At 55.7% G+C, this 16794-nt stretch overlaps 1 protein-coding gene across 1 annotated transcript; it reads left to right on the top strand.

The window, feature by feature from the left end:
- Positions 1-979: 979 nt before the first annotated feature.
- COCSUDRAFT_55185 (FH2-domain-containing protein) lies at positions 980-16736 on the top strand (the record flags this gene model as incomplete). The annotated part of the gene is made up of 28 exons (XM_005651649.1): positions 980-1031; positions 1169-1306; positions 1446-1579; positions 1808-2191; positions 2418-2571; positions 2810-2927; positions 3115-3179; positions 3374-3480; positions 3795-4541; positions 4794-5507; positions 5694-5826; positions 6122-7001; positions 7342-7534; positions 7833-8072; positions 8312-8522; positions 9055-9137; positions 9475-9579; positions 10058-10189; positions 10663-10773; positions 11227-11376; positions 11916-12051; positions 12704-12864; positions 13325-13537; positions 13981-14166; positions 14642-14801; positions 15107-15261; positions 15520-16230; positions 16425-16736. The coding sequence occupies 28 exons, from the start codon at positions 980-982 to the stop codon at positions 16734-16736; spliced, it is 6885 nt and encodes a 2294-aa protein (XP_005651706.1).
- Between the last annotated feature and the right edge of the window lie 58 nt (positions 16737-16794).

The following is a 16794-nucleotide window of genomic DNA, read 5'->3' as shown; positions in this document are numbered from 1 at the left end:
TTATTGCAGCTCTGTGATTAGTGAGGGATTTTTTCCAGAGTTTCATCGAAATCAGGCAATGCGTATGACATCAAAACAACTGCGAGGGTCCGATGACCCATTTCCATCGAACCTGTAAACACCGATTCAAGCTCGAGCAAGCCCCAGATACTGAAAGTCTGTGTTATCTATTGTCACCAATACTGTTAGAAATGGGAATGGACCATCGGCCTGTCGTCTGAGTGCATGCAGTTCTTAGGGCTGCAGTAAGCGGCGTTCCTTGCCGCTAGCTCAAAAAGGTCAACAACAGCCAGAAAACCTGCTTGACCGTTGAAAACTTTTCCGATGGAATGGCTGGCTGCTGCAAAAGGAGCACAGGCCAGCTGATTGGTCTTGCGAAATCTTCAATGGGGATGTGTACAACCAGGGTAACCTCACAGAAAGAGACAGTGGACCTGTGTATATCGCCCATCCTGTAGTACACTGTGGTGGGGGAAGGGTAGAAGATCAGCCTGCAAGACATCATGGAAAAGAGGTCGCTTCAAAACAGACACTACAGCACATTAGGGGACGTGAACGATGAGCTTAGGAGTAAACTCCTTGCCAGGAAGCGATTGTGTGCTGGCATTGAAGACACAACTGTGGACAGCCTAGTGCAGGCACTCGCACACTTGAGTGAGACAGGTGAATCCGCACTGCCTAATAGACGTAGTGTTGTCCAGCCTCAGCGCTAGTCAGAGTTCATACTGCATACGGAAGCCAAAAGGTCACAGTGATGTCTCACTGCTTGCACTGTTGCCAACCTCTCGTCTGACAAGAAACAACTAAGAGATAAGCTTGTATTTTTTTTTACATACCAATATGATCGTTCAGGATACCAAGATGCATGCTCAACAACTTGTAAACAGTACTGCTCGTGTGGGGAATCAAAGCTGCTTGGTTGAGCGTTCTGCTGTATCGCCCAGATGACAGCCATCTCGAAGGAGTGTGGCTCCAAGCAATGGATGGAGCAGGCCCTATTGCTGCAGAGCAGCTCAGAAGAAGCTCAGAAGGTAAGTGACCTTGCAGGACATCTGTCTCCAATGGACTGCTATGGAAACGAGAAATAATGCGGCTTACTAGCATCTGCATGCAGGGTCAAGCTGGACCGGCACAAGCCCTCAGCTGGCAGCTGCTTACTGCATGGCAGTCCTGGACAGCCTCCCAATTGGTCTGCTGTCAACGAATTTTGACTACAAGAAGATTGTTGACATGCACGCCCTGGCGCCCGATCAGGCAGCACGACTGGGAAAGATGGTCATTCAGAAGCTCGACACAAAGATACAAGGTGGCAATCGTGCCCCTTGTCGCATTCGCCCTTCAATGCATGATGACTGCGCACCCACGCATTCTGTGCGCAAGTAAAGACAGAAAGAAAATAAAGGAAGAAGTGGGTCGAAATACTCAGATGACTGCTGTGCTTGCAGATGTTGTCAATGGCCTGCTGACATTGCTAGCCAGAGTGGTCGCTGGGTCACAGTACAGAGCAGAGACGAGGGCGCGGCTTGCGCAGAGATTCGCGCCTGTGCTCGTGCAACAACACACCGTGGACTTTGATGCGGTGCGTGGAACCAGATTTGCCTGAGTGTGCTTGACTTGTGTTCTTATTGTTGGATGAACACTTTGCCTGAGGCAGAGCAGATAAAGTCTCCCTGAGACGGAGCAGCACCATATAGCTCCCCAGCATTTGGGACAGAACACCTCAATTTTCTGAGGGTGAGAAATGCCATCAGTAAGATTTTTGTTCATAGGTGGAGTATGTGAGGCAGTTAATTCATGTTGGCTGCAGGTGAGGCTGGCAGACATCATGCTGGGCGCATACCTGGCAGACATGAGCAAGCAGCAGTCCAGGTGGATGCCTCATGCCGCCAGCCTGGATGCCAGCTCTGCATGGGACGCGCCAGCGCTGACTCACTCGCTTAGTCAGCACCAGGCAGGACCGCAGCTGCCCGCCAGGCACAGCTCGGGCAGTCTCGCTGACCGGTCCAGCATGGGAGGCCGCTGCGTGACACAGCCGCTGCAGCCGACACGGCAGAGGCAGTCAGCGGTGGGCACGGCGGCAGAAGGGCACGGCAAGCGTAGCGCAGGAGGCAGCAGGATCAGACAGCCGGACAGGGAAAACTGCAGCAGCCTGTCCAATGCTCACAACATGCCTTCCATGGCAAGTCCATTGGTACCTCTGACCACACAATACTCTGTTCAGTGATCCTCGCATGCTACGAGTCTTTCACCCTTTGTTGCATGCATCCCTAATCGCGTCTGCAGTTATTCCAGTTTAAACAGCTTTCCCGAAGATGCTGCAAGTCCCAGAAGTGTACTTTTATTCCACGCCACCCTTGCCACGTTGTCAATTATGACATGCTTCATTTGGGCTTGTGATGACTCTCTCACTCGTGCAGGTGTCGCAGCCGCTACAGATGTCCAAGTTGGCGCTGCAGGCATTGGGAAGGGCACCGGCTGTTGTGCCAACTCATCGCCAGCCTGGCAGGCCCCATGTCCGGGTGCCCTCTGCCCTGCATCAGCCAGGCAGCGCTGATCCAACAGTCCACTACAGTGAGTGTCTGTCCTTGCCTTGCACTGCAGGATAAGGCAATTTTCGATGGTTCCACTGGTGCATCGTCCCAGCTGTCATGCCGCTTGGCTTGCGCAAGCATTGCATGCCTGGTTCATGCGAGTGGCTGACAAATCATTGTGGCAGTGTTGTTGTAAAGCACGAGTGCAGTGTAGTGATACTGTCTTTAGAGAGACAAGTGGCATCTATGTAGGTCTGACACTGAAGCGTCTGGTACAGGTGAGCTCGGAGGAGAACAGGAAGTGTTGAGCGCCCCGCTGCAGGAGCTTCAGCACAGGTGGCCGGGGCATCAGCCGCCGACCAAGATACTCGCCAAGGAGCACCGTCAGCCCAAGAAGTGCGTTCCCTTTTCAACCTTGCGAGCAGAGACTGCCAGAATGGGTGCATGAGTATCCCTGAAGCATGCATGCAATGTCTGTGGTAACACGGGAGGCTCTGCAGCATATCCTCTGAACTTTGCCGCATGTCAACAGCACACAATATTACTTGAGGGAGTGCTGATTTGAATCATCTGTGATGTGCAGGCGATCTTTGTTGCATGTGTCAGAGAAGGAGGCCTCATGCGCACCCAAACCCTGGATACCCCCAGGTGAATAATCCTACGTGCAATGCGAACGCTTCCTCTATGCAAATATCATCCACAATCTAGCCCGGTCTATTTCGGAGCAAGTCATTGTTTCAGTCAACCTGTGGATCACAATCTCAGAAACCCTGAGAACTCGCCTTCGGGGCTGATGACTGTGTCAAGCATGGCCTGAAACAGTCTTTGTGCTCCTGCATCAGGCCGCAATGCTCACAAGAACGGCGACGGGCCGCGGCCGCGCATTGAGTGGTCGCCTGGCATCAGCCGCAGGGCGTTCCCTGCAGGCGCCTCCCAGCTCCAACTCCAGGTCAGCACAAACCATCTAGCCACATTTGTAATCCACTGGACCCTAAGGCGCCAGCTTGACCTGCTAAATATGAAAGCACCTGGTAGGAAGGGCAGAATGAAAAGACAGGGCCGGCTTGGTCATGGAGGCATTCAGTCTTCCATAAATTGAGAGTCGTTTGGCAAATTTGAGAATTTGCATTCATTCTTGTGCGTGGCTCCTAAAACGTGCCATGCCAAGACACCTGCCTGCGAGGACGAACGTTGCGCAAAAAATGGGAAGCATGATCTCTTTGACTGGCGTGCATTTGATGTGAAGAATTGCTCTCTTTGCAGGGCGCTGGGTGGCTGGAGCACAGCAGCCTGGGACGTCAGGAGTCCCTAATGAAGTTCTACCAGGAGTTTGTCACCGCCCCCTCTCAGCCACTCTCCGATCTTCCCAGCGGATCAGCCGGGGCGGGCAGCTCTCATCAGCAGGTGCAGGCAGCGGAGAGCCAGTGCCTGCCAGAAGAGGACGAGCTGCTCAGTGTGGACCTGCTAACAGGTTGCAGCCAACTTCCCCTAATGGGCAGCGCGCAAACAGATCCTGAACGCAGCTGGGACCTTCCCTCAGCACAGCAGTCGGCATCAGGCGCGGCGTCTGGCCTTTCAGGGAGCTTCAATGACACGCAGCTCGCCAGTTCCAGGCAGCTGAGCGGCACTGTGCAGGCGGCAGCGGCCACTGGAGTGACCAGCGCAGAAACAGCGCCTGGCAGTGCTTCTTCGGCACTCACTGTGCAAGCAGCTGGCGTCAGGGCAGCCGTGCAGCGCAGCTCTGGCCCCACTCCATCACAGGAGCGGCCTGCGACAAGTCAGCGGAGTGCGGTGAGTGCCGGTGGCTCGGAGGGTGCGTCAGAGGCCAACAGCAAGGGGAGTGGTTGCCTGGCGGAGCTTCAGCTGCTGGCGGGTGACATCATCACAGAGGGGGATGTGGAAGCTGGCGGAAGCTGCGGGGGCAGCGGGAGGCGTTCCCTCTCGGACCTTTTTGTCGGCGCGGCCGACGGCTTTGGCGCGCAGCTGTTGCTCAGAGACACAGCGCTGCAGGTAGTCGCATCTGCAAGACAGTCATGTGTTCCTTGCATTTGTATCTCATTGCTAGCCCACAGACGGCTGCTGCTTTCTTATGCCTTCTGAGCCTGGAGGAAAGCTCTGCCGGCCAGGTGCAATTATTTTCAAGCCATGCAACACTGCCTTGGTGACAAGCATACCAGACTTGGCACCCTCTTATGCCCTTTGTCAAGTCAAGTCCAGGGTAAGTCTAGGGTCCAAGTATACTGTGTACGCCTTGTGTGCCAGGGGGAGGCGCTGCTGCGGGAGCCAGATTTTGGGGATCAAGGGGGGGTATCCCCCCCGCGCGGTGGCCACCGCATGGACTTCGCCGACATCGGCTTGCCTCCCCTGGAGGAAGGGGACGCCCCAGAAGGCAGCGGCTGCCTCGTCTACGACCTCAACCGGCCGGCCGCCACGCCGATGCTGCAGCTGCCGAGCAGCTTCCAAGATTCGGCGCGCGACGGCGACCACGCTGGGCCGGCCGAGAGCGGTTTGCCGGGGGCTGCCGCAGCATGGCCGCCACTTGAAGCCGGGTCCTTCTGCGATCAGCCGCCGAACGGTGGCGGCCTGCCGACTACAGACTCTCAGGGGCAGCAGAGGCTGTTCAGGGAGGGGCATCTGCAGGGCGGGCCGGCAGGGGCCGGGAGCGATGGCAAACCCTCGGCAGGGGTCGCGCAAGGGGAGGGCGGTATCGAGAGCGGGCTGAAACTGGCGGCGCTCAAAACGGAGCGGGAGCCGGCGGCTGACGGCGGCGATGTCGGCCACCTGAAGATCCGCGCGTTCCGGCCGCCGCAGTCGCCGAGCGGCGAGCCACCGCAGCTGCAGCAGCCGCCCAGCCAGGCGCCTGTTGCGCGGTTAGCGGCGCCTGAGGCAATACCTCACGGAAGCCGATCGCCGTCAAAGCACAGCGGCCAGGCGAGCAGGGGCACTTCAGCGGGCCACAAAAGCGCCAAATCCCCGGTGCGCAGCTTTGCTTCTATGTCCTAGCGAAGTCAACGATTTATCTTCCTTCCACGCCTAGCAGAGGCAACAATGGAGCTCACGGACGTTGTAATGTCTGAGCGGGTACCAAGGACAGTGTGACCGGGATCTGATGGATTCCTGCAGCATTTGGCGGTGAAAGCTAAGGGAATTGCGTGCGTGCAGGGGAAGGTCAGCGTCAAGGGCATGCGCTGGTTCGCCTCGAAGCTGCGCAACTTCTGCACCACGCCGCCCACTGGCAATAAGACTCGCGGCGGATCTTTCACGACCCCTGGACCTCCAACCTCTCCATGGACGGGTGCTGTCCTGATCCACCAATGACCTTCTCTGCAACAACATAAACAAAAAAATGTCATTATTATTGTTGCACGTTGTCCAGTCTTTTAAGACTGGGTCTGTCAAATTAAAACCTGAATGAGTGCTTTCCTGTCTCCTCGATCTTTGCAGTCTCCACCAGCCATATGGATGCCCAATAGCATCTGTCCATTGAACCGCCCCGAAACATTCTTCACCAGGTGACACACCAGAGGTGCTGACAACAGCATTTGTTATTTTTGGCCATTTGCTGAAGACACCTGAATGGGTGTTTGCAGGGCTGCAGTCCAGGACGCTCTCAAGGCTGGGCGATCGGCCCGGGGCATACGGCGACGGCTCGCCCAGCAGAGCCTTGCAGCAGGCAGCGACGCCAATGGCCTCCCCTTCGCCAGTGAGAGGCTCCGCGGCATCGGCATCCTCTGCGCATGCTCTGTCAGGGGTTGGGAGATGTCCAGGAGGAGGGGCCGCCATGCCCGAGATGGACAGCGCTTCTGCGGACGAGCTGCAGCACGCAGTCTCCCTCACTGCGTCCTTCAGCGCTGAACGGCAGAGCAGCGCAGCCGGCCGCGGCGCCGGGACATTTGCTGGCCGCTGCGGCGGCGCGGCGGAGCCGGCCGGTCGTGGAGGTTCCCTGGATGAGCTTCTCAGCGCTATCGCTGACATACAGATCCCGGGGCTGCCTGCGGGCTCTGCGGGAAGTGGCTACCCTGAGAGTGTCGTCCCAGGGCGCCCGGGAATTAGAGTCAGAGCCTCCAGCGATGATGCGTCAAGCCTGAGGGGCTCAGTGTCTTCGGAGGGGGGGATCCTTTGGCAGAGGTCGCTGCAGGATGCAGACACTGCCGTGGTGGAAGCAGCCGGGGGCGCCGTCGGGGGATCCAATATCTCCCCCAGCAACAGCCAGGACGGGTCTCCCGAGGCGATGGGCGGCAGCGGCGCGCAGCCGGATCTCCCGGGCTCGGCCGGCAGCAGCATGGAGGGTCCCCTACGGGCCAAGGCGGGGCACCCTGGGCCGGCAGAGACCTCATTCCGTACTGCCGAAAGCTCGCTCCGTAACGGAGCAGCCGGCCCGAGCCCCGAAACGCCAGCCGCGCAGCTGCGGGACGCTCTGCTCGGAGCTCTGCGGGCCGGCAAGGGAAGCACGCCTGCCAGTGCTTCTAGGTGCGGTTTAAAAAGTTATTGGATGAAAAATAAATGTTGAGTTGTCTCATGCATGCTTTACTTTGCAGGACTGCAGAGACTGCATGCATACCCCAGACAGCAGTCTGACATGGGTGTTTTCGGCGACTTACCTGGATTGCAATTTGCACACGCTGTGCTTTGCTGAGAACCCTGCAAAGTCCTGCAGAGGATTTGTGTGACAAGTGACACAGATTCCCTTTCCCCAGCAAAATCACTGAGCATTGCTGCCCACAAAACGCCTCAATTGCAATGACTCAGATTCATATTTGGCGTATTGCTGATCCTGGGTGTTCATCAAGGGGTCGAGTTCTTTCTGCAGGGCATCAGTGGCAGGCGAGGAGGAGCAGGAGCTGCAGGTGCCAGCTGACGTGGCCCTGGAGGACCTGATCCGGCTGGCAGAGCTGATGCAGCCGGCACCGTCCCCTGCCACCGGCGAGGAAAGCGGCAACGGGCAGCCGGCTGCCAGAGACGACCAGAGAGTGTTGCGCCTCGCTCAGTACCTGCTCTCTGCGGTGCGCTAATCTCTTAGCTGCACAACTCTCACTTACGGCAGCTCCTCTTATGCGGCAATTTGCGCATATGCAGCCTTCAAACCTGGTAGCACAAAAGCAGCAGGGCGTGTTCTTGGATGACGATGCATTTGCCTGCATCAAACTTCTCTGGGCATCGATTATTTTGTCTCTGGGAGGTGTATACGCGGTCTGAAAGCAACTGTCTTTTGAGACCGATGCTACGTTTTGGAGGTCGAATTGGCGAAGCTGAGGACGCAGGAACTTTGGCAATAATATGCGATTCTTTTGTCCTCTGCAGGCGCCGTCCAAGGCGGAGGCTGAAGTCATACTGCAGAACGCTGCAGCCAGCCCGCGTGGCGGTGACGGCTCAAGCGACAGCTTTGGCGGGTTCCCGGCCGCAGGGCCCATTGGCGAGTCACCGGTGCTGGCACCGAGCAGCCAGGCAAAGAAGAAAGCGGCTGCCCCGCCGCCGCCGCCGCCTCCGCCAAAAAAGAAGGCTGCTGCACCAACGCTCCCGCCTCCTCCACCAAAGGCAAAGGTACTGCATGCTTTCTACACTACTCTGAGTCGACACATCTGCGAATGCAGCATAGCACGGGCACAGACAGGGAGGATATTAGGTGTTCAGAATGCCGCTAGATGCTAAGGCGAGAGTGAGTGTTCAACATTAATAGGCACAAAAAGAGACGTAAACTACTATGCAATGAGATAAAAGAGCGACCGGGATGAGCCAACGCATGCTGACGTGTGACACTGAGTCACCTGTGGCCTGAACAGGCTCCGGCCGCGCCGCCACCGCCGCCACCGCCGCCCCCGGGCAAGAAGACCCCGGGAGCGAAGGCACCCCCGCCGCCGCCACCGCCGCCACCAGCAAAAACTCCGGGGGCCAAGGGCCCCCCACCACCGCCACCGCCACCGCCCAAATCCGGCGCCAAGGCCAAGGGTGCCCCCACTCCGCCTCCCCCTCCACCCAAGGGCAAGACTCCAGGTGATGCTTCAAAATTTACTTGAGATGAGTAATATACTGCTCATCCTAAATCCCCCAATAGATTATTGTATTTCAGCCTGCGGGATGTTTTAATAACAGGATCTATTTTAGCGTGAAATCGCCTGCCGGAACATAAAAGGAGTATGTTGCAGCCCAAAAAGCCCATTTACTTAGTGAAGTGGGCCAACTTAAGTGTGCGGAAAGCCCTGCAGGAACTCGTTATATGATCGACTTTTGGACGTGGGGGAAATGTTTCACTACTACACTACGGTACAATATAGGCATCCTTCTATCTAGCAGAATAGGGATCTCCAGCTCATGCAGGCAGGAAGTTTGCGGCCCCAATGCTGTGGCAGCGCGGAGCAGGATGCAGCAGGCGAACACCACCCTAGTCAAAAGTTTCCACTCCGATTGCAGCAGCACTGATATTGATGGTTGAGGAGTGGTGAAAACCATCCTGTCATAACAATTTTCCTGCGTGTGGGGTTGTCAGCAGGAAGCCTGAGATTGACCAGTCGAAGTGTGCCGACAGGCAAGGGCCCTGCGCCGCCGACTCCGCCGCCCAAGTCTGCACAGAAGGGCATGCCCAAGGCCTCCCCACCCGGCGTCACCAAGGTACTTGATATGTCCTGGCAGGCCTTCCTTGCATTTGTTCAGCCAAATGCAAGCAGCTGCTGATCATGGGCATTGGTTGGGCTGCAACCTGTAAGAAAATTGCATCAAGACGCCACAATACATGCTTCTGTGGAAAATTAATTGCACAAGCATACCGTGTGCTCTGGCAAGAGTCAGTTTCGGCCCCTTCTCGATCACATAACAGGCATCATCAGGACAACTCTGTCCTGTTGGGAATTGGTGACTTCAAGCGCCACAGTGAATATCTCAACATACCAAAACTTTAGATTTCTGTGAAAGAGGCAAGTTGGAGAGTGAGTGTATCCGGCACGCGCAGGTGAAGACGAGCGCGCAGCAGCGGCGGCGGCTGAAGCAGCTGCACTGGGACAAGATCCGAGCGCCGCAGCAGGGCACTGTGTGGGCGCGAGACAACCAGCCGCGAGTCAACCTCAACTTCGACGAGCTCGAAAACCTCTTCCAGGCACGCCTTCTGCACTTTCTCTCAAGCTATTTTCTATGCAGGATGAGATTGCTGGCCAGATCAAACTAGTAGAGAACACTATCTGGTGCAGAGGGTAAGGTGGGCATGAGGCCCCCAAAGATCTCATCTTTGGAATGTCCCGCTGGTTTTTCGTGAGCAAAGTGAGGTTTCAAGGATCTTCGTCACTGATATTGTTTCATGAGAGAAATTCTCCCAGTGCTGCTACTAAACCCAGCAAGGGCATGTCCCTGGAGTTTCAGGCAGGGGAGGATTTCGTCTGGATTAGCTTGGGGCGTCCGGGATCGCATGTGATGGAGATCACAGACAGAGGGGTCATGTGTGCACAAAACGGAGAGCAAATTATCAACACTTGGGATAACAACATTGGATGGCAAATAAGTAGCAAGTTGTGTTATTTGTGTACATATGGATGCTGCAGATAATGGAGAACAAGACGCTGCGCAAGCTGGTGAGGACTCGCAGCGAGGAGATTCTGCTGGTGGAGCACCGCCGCGCGCACAACATCTGCATCGAGCTTGCCGGCATCCGCCTGCCCTTCCCAGCCATCAAGGTGACACTTCTGCTTATTTCTTATTTCTTAGCAGTCGATGTGACTGCACGCATGCATCAATTTTGATTTTGCATCACTGCCTTGAATGACCCCACCTAGAGGCGGTGCCTTGAAACCCTGTGAAGCACAAGGTGGGCTCTGTGGTGGCTCCCTGATAGAACCATACGTTCCCCAAAGGACCCACTTTGACAGGATTTGTGGCACTGTGACCAGCATAGTGCAATGCTCATCCAACTTCACTTTTTAATGAAAGAGGAGTGACTGACTGCTCTGGACGAGACATCAACCCTCACTGAGGGCGGCCATTCGTGCAATCAATGGGATGCACCTTTAAAGTTTGAAACCTGCGGCGGGTGCTGCCAGCGCTAGAGGTGGGGGCCAGTAGCAAGCAGGCTTGAGCAGGCCTAGAAGCAATGTAAAATCATTATACAAAGACTACATTTTAAAACAGTTGCTGTGAAAATGTGGTGCAGGACGCGCTGTGGCGCATGGATGACAGCAAGCTGAGCATAGAGCAGCTGTCGGCTCTCAGCCGAGCCGTGCCCGAGGACTCCGAGCGCAAAGACCTGGCCCTCTTCCTGCAGGTGACCGCTCTTGCCACAGTGTCTGACTGTCTCCTATCTCGTTTTCAACCCAGCTTACCTGCCTACAGAGGAGGTGATAACACTTGGCGAATGTGACCAGGGAGTGAAAAATATACTTCAAATTAAATTTCAACACCAGCCTTGCCAGGCACGTGTGCTTTGAAGCATGTGCCTTAGCATTATCCATGCAAATGGACCAACCCCAGGTTCCTAATCCCAACCTGGCAAGGCAGGGGGTACCGTATCACACTTAGTAAGATACGCTTAGACCGAGCCAGTCTGTCTTCGCAAACCTGACAGATACAATGGTATGTTGCACTTGCACAGTCGCGGTGGTCAGATTGTTTGTGGAAAGCGGAGGTGATGGATTTCAGGTTTATCTGGATCGCAGGATTCAAAGCTTTTGACAGTGGCACTGGAGGATTTTGAGGGGTGGATGTTGCGGTTGCGCAGGGGGAGCACCCGAAGCACAAGGGTGTAAAGGATCCGGCTCTGTTGGGGACGGTGGAGCGTTACTTTGCGGAGATGATGGGCATCCCCCGCCTGCAGCAGCGAATTCACTGCTTCATGTTCAGCCGCACCTTCCCATCCACCCTCCAGCAGGTGGGTGCTTACTCACAGCTACCTACTGTATCGACCACCCTTTCTTACATCCACTGCTTCATGTTCAGCCGCACCTTCCCCTGAACCCTCCAGCAGGTTGGGTGCTTACTAGCAGCTGCTTGTCACCATGACCATTTTCGCCCACTGTAGCTTAGGGTGTAGGGAAAATGAAGTTAGAGTTCAGGGTACAGGCGCGCACCCATCTAAATGTTGATCATCACACATGTCCTCAACCCTGATTGCATGTCAGAGTGAGCGTTATCTGAGATCTAGATATCCACAGGCCTGCAGCTTGTCTGCAAACATGCCTTGTCTCTTGGCAGGAACAGTGCATGAACAATGAGTACATGGGTTTGTAAGGGCGGTGCTTTGCATCAAGACATTTAGGTGTCAGGCTAGGATGGGCTGCCAGAACAAGGGTCGCCCAGAACAACGTGCTGACCAAACTGGAGGTCGCAAGATTTGTATCGATCACTTTAGGCATGTCAAAATGCTCATTCCCTGGCATTTTTGCTGACACCGTGGTTTTGTGCGCGCAGGTGCGCGACAACCTGGGCGTGCTGCGGGGAGCATGCGAGCAGCTGATGGGCTGTGGGGATTTCATGGTCCTGCTGCAGGCCGTGCTCTCCCTGGGCAATCACCTCAACGAGGGCACTATGCGCGGCGCAGCCTCAGGTCAGACCCGCTCACTCCCTATTTCTGTGTTCTTGTATGCCCTGCACACTCCTTTGACTGAAACCAAGTTCTACCTCATGGCATTGTCGACAACTCAGTGGCCTCATTTTTTCCTTGGCATTATCTTAGCTCCTCGCTGCAGCAGTCCATTTGGCGTACAATATAAAAGGCAGGGGCCCAAGATTTCAAATAATGAGTTACACGAAATGGGTCTTTCAAGGTGAACATGCAAGGAAGGCACAGCTGCGTGCTTGTGGTTCTTCCGAGGCTGTGACATTCAGAAGAGCACTTGCACGCCCAACGGAACAATATTGGGAATGATTGTAGCCTCCACATGCACATCCCATCTGTTCCCCAATGCTGCCACCTGAAGCTCTCATCAGCAGCTTGTATCTCCAGATTCCGGGGGACATAACAATTGGATTTCATTGGAGCAAGTGAGGCTCGCATCAGCAGCTTGGTGTCCCATTGCAGTGCAGATGTGCAATGGACATGCACAATGGAGGTCATCTGGCTCCTAAAGGCCAGAGAATTACACAACGTACATGCACAGGAATGTACAAGGGGACACAATGGAGGTCATCTGGTTACCACAGGTCAGAGGGCTACACGATGGAAATATACTGATGAGCATGTTGGTGTGTGTGCGCAGGCTTCAAGCTGGACACGCTGCTGAAGCTGGCGGATGTGAAGGGCGTGGACCGCAAGACCAGCCTGCTCCACTTTGTGCTCGACCAGCTGCTCAAGGACAGCGCCAGCATGGGCTCACTCTCAACCCAGCTCGGCTCTGTCCGCCCTGCAGCCAACCTGCAGGTTCGGGCCCTCTCCCCCTCCTGGTCTCCACTTTACAGCCCACTGCTTAGACCACTTAAAATGCATGTTCTGTGCACTATCTGCAACGCATGCACGGACCAAAGTGCTACTCAACAGAGAAAAATGGCCCTTATAAGATTATCAAAGACATCCCTGCAGGTGCCCTCTTCCCCCTCCGCTATCCCCTTTTACACACCTCTGTTCTTGTATGTCAAGCGGAAGAACCTCATTCACCACCTCCAAGGCATGCACGGTCCATGTCTCTACTGATTGAGGGAAGCGGGCCCTTTAAATATTATGAAAGGCACCCTGTCATACGAGTCCTGTGTCCCTGCAGAGTGAGTTGCCCAGATCGCGCGTGCAATTCTCAGAAGGCCCGACGCTTTTCCAGTGTTCCTTTTCCACAAGTTTCATTTTGCTACCATTGGTAGTGAGCTCGGTGTACTGCTATGGTTTGCAGGTGTCGGCGGTGAAGGCGCTCCTAGGGGAGGCGAAGCAGGGGCTAAGGAGGGTGGAGACAGAGATCATGGTGGCCACCGGGGTGGAGGCAACGCCGTCGGCGCCGGCCGCCGTCGGAGGGGACCCCGCCGCAGACGCGGCCATGAACCAGAACTTCAGCCAGCTCATGTCCGCCTTCCACGAGTCAGCCGCCACCGCCCTGCACGATGCCGAGGTGGGATCCATAAGAGGATGAGAGCAGCCACAAAGTTGTGTTTTTTGCTGTACTCTATATATATACGTATATGTATGGTCCAGGCATGCATGACAGGTCTGTATGAGAGGTAACTTCTTGGCATGTCAGTCAAGGGTTGCGTGCGAGCACGTAGTGCAATCGCACAGGGAGGTATTGAAGTATGCAGAATTCCTGATGGTGGGTTTCCCTTCCTTTGCACAGAAAACCAGGTCCTGCCAGGGCATTGAAACGCAGCTCAGCTTTAGTACACGTGTTGGAAAACGGCCGGAGAGAGAGTCTCTCTTGGGTTAGCCATGGCCCTGACCTTATGTAAGGCTCTGGCTTCATTGACCAGGTGACCTCTAGGTAGTGACCCTATCACATCTCGCACGACAGGCATGCGCAAAGATTCTTTTCTGAAGGGACGCCACGGTTGCGGACAGGGGTACGACGGTGAGACGGTGGCGGCGATGAAGCGGGCGACGGAGTACTTTGGAGAGGACTGGGACGCGAATGATCCCTCGCGAGTGATGCGCATCGTGCGCGACTTCATGAACCTCTTCGACAAATCCATGGCCGAGATCGAGGCACGCCCCCCTAAATCTCAGATATTTCTTCCCAGTACACCTGTATTCTGTCATTTTGGCAAGCCTCTCTGTGCAGTGTGCTCATCCTGGTGCGCGGGACGGCTGCTGACTGTGAGAGGCATCCCAGCCTTTGTGCTCTTCTTCATGTCTGCATGTAGCCTGCATGCACTGCCGTGTGAATCCCTCTGTGACAGGCACTTCACATGCTTGTGTGCATATGCTCACTTCCTGCTTAGATTTCTTGTGCACAGTGCAAATGTACCTCCCCTTAGGAATATAAAATGTACAGGCATATATAAGATATAAGATATACTCTTAGCCTGGGATGCATGCTGAGTGACAATTGGAGTGGCGCTGCAGGCAAAGAAGCCTCACACCCTGTCTTGAAAGGACTGTCTCTTCTAACATGTATGAAGGATAAAACTGTGCACCTAATGGCTCTTGACTGAAGCAAAAGATGCGAGCAACTCCCATTTGTTCTAAAACTTCATTGAAAGTGTGCGATTTGACGCTGCAGGCGAAGAAGCGCAAGGTGGAGGATGAGCGGCGCAAGGAGCAGAAGAAGGCTGACCTGGCGGCCACGCGACGGGGGGCGTCAGCGTCCGCGTCTGCATCAGCACCAGCCGCCAGCTGCACCGCAACGGTCTCCGGGGACGTCCCCTCCCCCTCCGCGCCAGGTCAGAATGCTCCCCGACACAAATCCCTCTCTACATGCTGCACCAGGGAATTCAAAAAGCAAATTACAGAATTTTAATTCCTGTGAGCTGCAGAATATATGCCTTCGTAGCGGTGACAGTGCAGGGGCTCACTGTATATGGTCGCTAAGGTTTTGACTCTCAGAAGTGTCAAGGGGCGGGTGCTTCGCCTCAGCAAAGCGTATAAGTAACTGGGGAGGAGTGCTATGTGTGGTTTGCGATCCGATAACCAGTGGGGTCTGTGAGACCAGACAGCTTTACTTTGCTCGTGCTATTTGAATTTGCAGGTAACAGCCGCGACGGGTCGCCGCCCAGGCGCAGCTGCCTGGGCCGCGGCAGCCAGCAGCAGGCGTCCACCTCAGACGCCAGCTCGCCCGCTGAGTCAGTCGGCTCTGTTTGCATGGCCAGGCCTTCTGGCAACACCAGGACCGCCTATGAGCAGGTACTTGGCCCTCGTTCAGCAAAGCTGAGACTGCCGCAGTCACAGGATTATAGTTAGCTGAAATCCAAAGATGTGCTCCCTGTAGAAATTATCTGGCGACTGGAGACCAGAGAATATGAAGAGTTGGCCAAAAAGGGCAAATGCTGAGTCTCTCAGCAAGTTTGCAGTCATTTGAATCAGTGTAAAAAGGATGAGATACGTACTATGTTACACGCCTGAAATGTGTGTGCTAAGAATGACGATGTTTGCTGTATACAGGAGGGGTCTCCCTGGCCGGCAAACGGCTTTGGGCGGGTAGCAAAAACACCCCAGCCCGAAGAGGGAACTCCCACCTCCTCCCAGCGCACGCTGCCAGAAGAGGAGCACTGTGACGTCAGCAGCTCCGAGGTGAAGCCGAGGAGGGACACCCTCTCCGCCGCTCAACCATCCTCACAGCAAGACGGTCCTCAGCTCGTCGCCTCCAGCCAGGCAGAAGTCGCCACAGTAGCAGCAGAGGCTGTGGTGGATCAATGTGCAGATCACAGTGAGGCAGCAGCTCCCAGAGTTGCAGAGGGCACAGAGACTGGAGCCACAGCGGAGATGTGGGAAGGCTCCGTAGCAGATGCGGATGCGCAGCAGGATGAGCTTGTTAACAGCCAGGCCCCGAAGACAGACCGGGAGATGTGCCAGAATTCGGCGCCTGAACAGGAGCAACATCTGCCGCTACTTTCTACGACTGTGCCGCCAGCCACGCAAGTGCCACTAGTGGACCGCATAGAGCCGGACTCTCCCGGCGCCAGCACGTCACCGCAGCCGTCACCAATGGCGGCCGGCGCGGCACGGCTGATGAGTGCGGCCGGGGCCGGCTGCGTTACGCCCGAGGCGGCCACGCCGGACGTGGCGGCCGGCGGCTTCTTCGAGACGCCAGGATTCTTTGATCCCATGTTCACCCCCGCTGCCGACCTCGGCCGGCCGACATCGGCGCAACCGGTGCGACAGATATTCACCTCGAAATTTACACCTCCAGTCATCCTTTTGCCTGAATGCCTACAACCTTGCAAATGTGCAGCGTGCATATCAATGCCTACAATTGCTCATTTGCTTTACAGAGATTTCGTTATTGGACAACATTCTCAGGATTATTACATTACAATTATGACATGGCTGGTGTTGCTTTGGCGCAGGCGCGATGGGAGGGCGCGCCGACGGAGATTAGCCTGCGAGCCAGCGCGTCCTGGGGGGACCTCACCACGCCGGAGCACGCCACCACTGGCTTCGGAGTGGGGACCTCCAGGGGCCCACAGCTGTGGAGGGCGGGCTCCGAGGACGCTTACTCATCCGCTGGCAGCCGCCCCGGCAGCGCAGCAGCAGAGACTCATCAAGGCAGTTCTTCTAGGCCATCCAGCAGTGGGTACTCTGAGAGCAGCAGTGGCCAAGAGTCGCCTTATGACCTCAGGCCGCAGCTTGCGCGGGGCAGCAACAGCGAGTCAGACTAGAAAGCTTTTTTTAGTACAGCAGTGACATCAGGTTCTGTGGGGCAAGTCTCTCCTTGTA

Source organism: Coccomyxa subellipsoidea (assembly GCF_000258705.1).
Source record: "Coccomyxa subellipsoidea C-169, whole genome shotgun sequence".
Lineage (NCBI taxonomy): Eukaryota > Viridiplantae > Chlorophyta > Trebouxiophyceae > Coccomyxaceae > Coccomyxa > Coccomyxa subellipsoidea.
The sequence above is the reverse complement of the archived record's forward strand: the minus strand, read 5'-3'. Positions and strand labels throughout refer to the sequence as shown.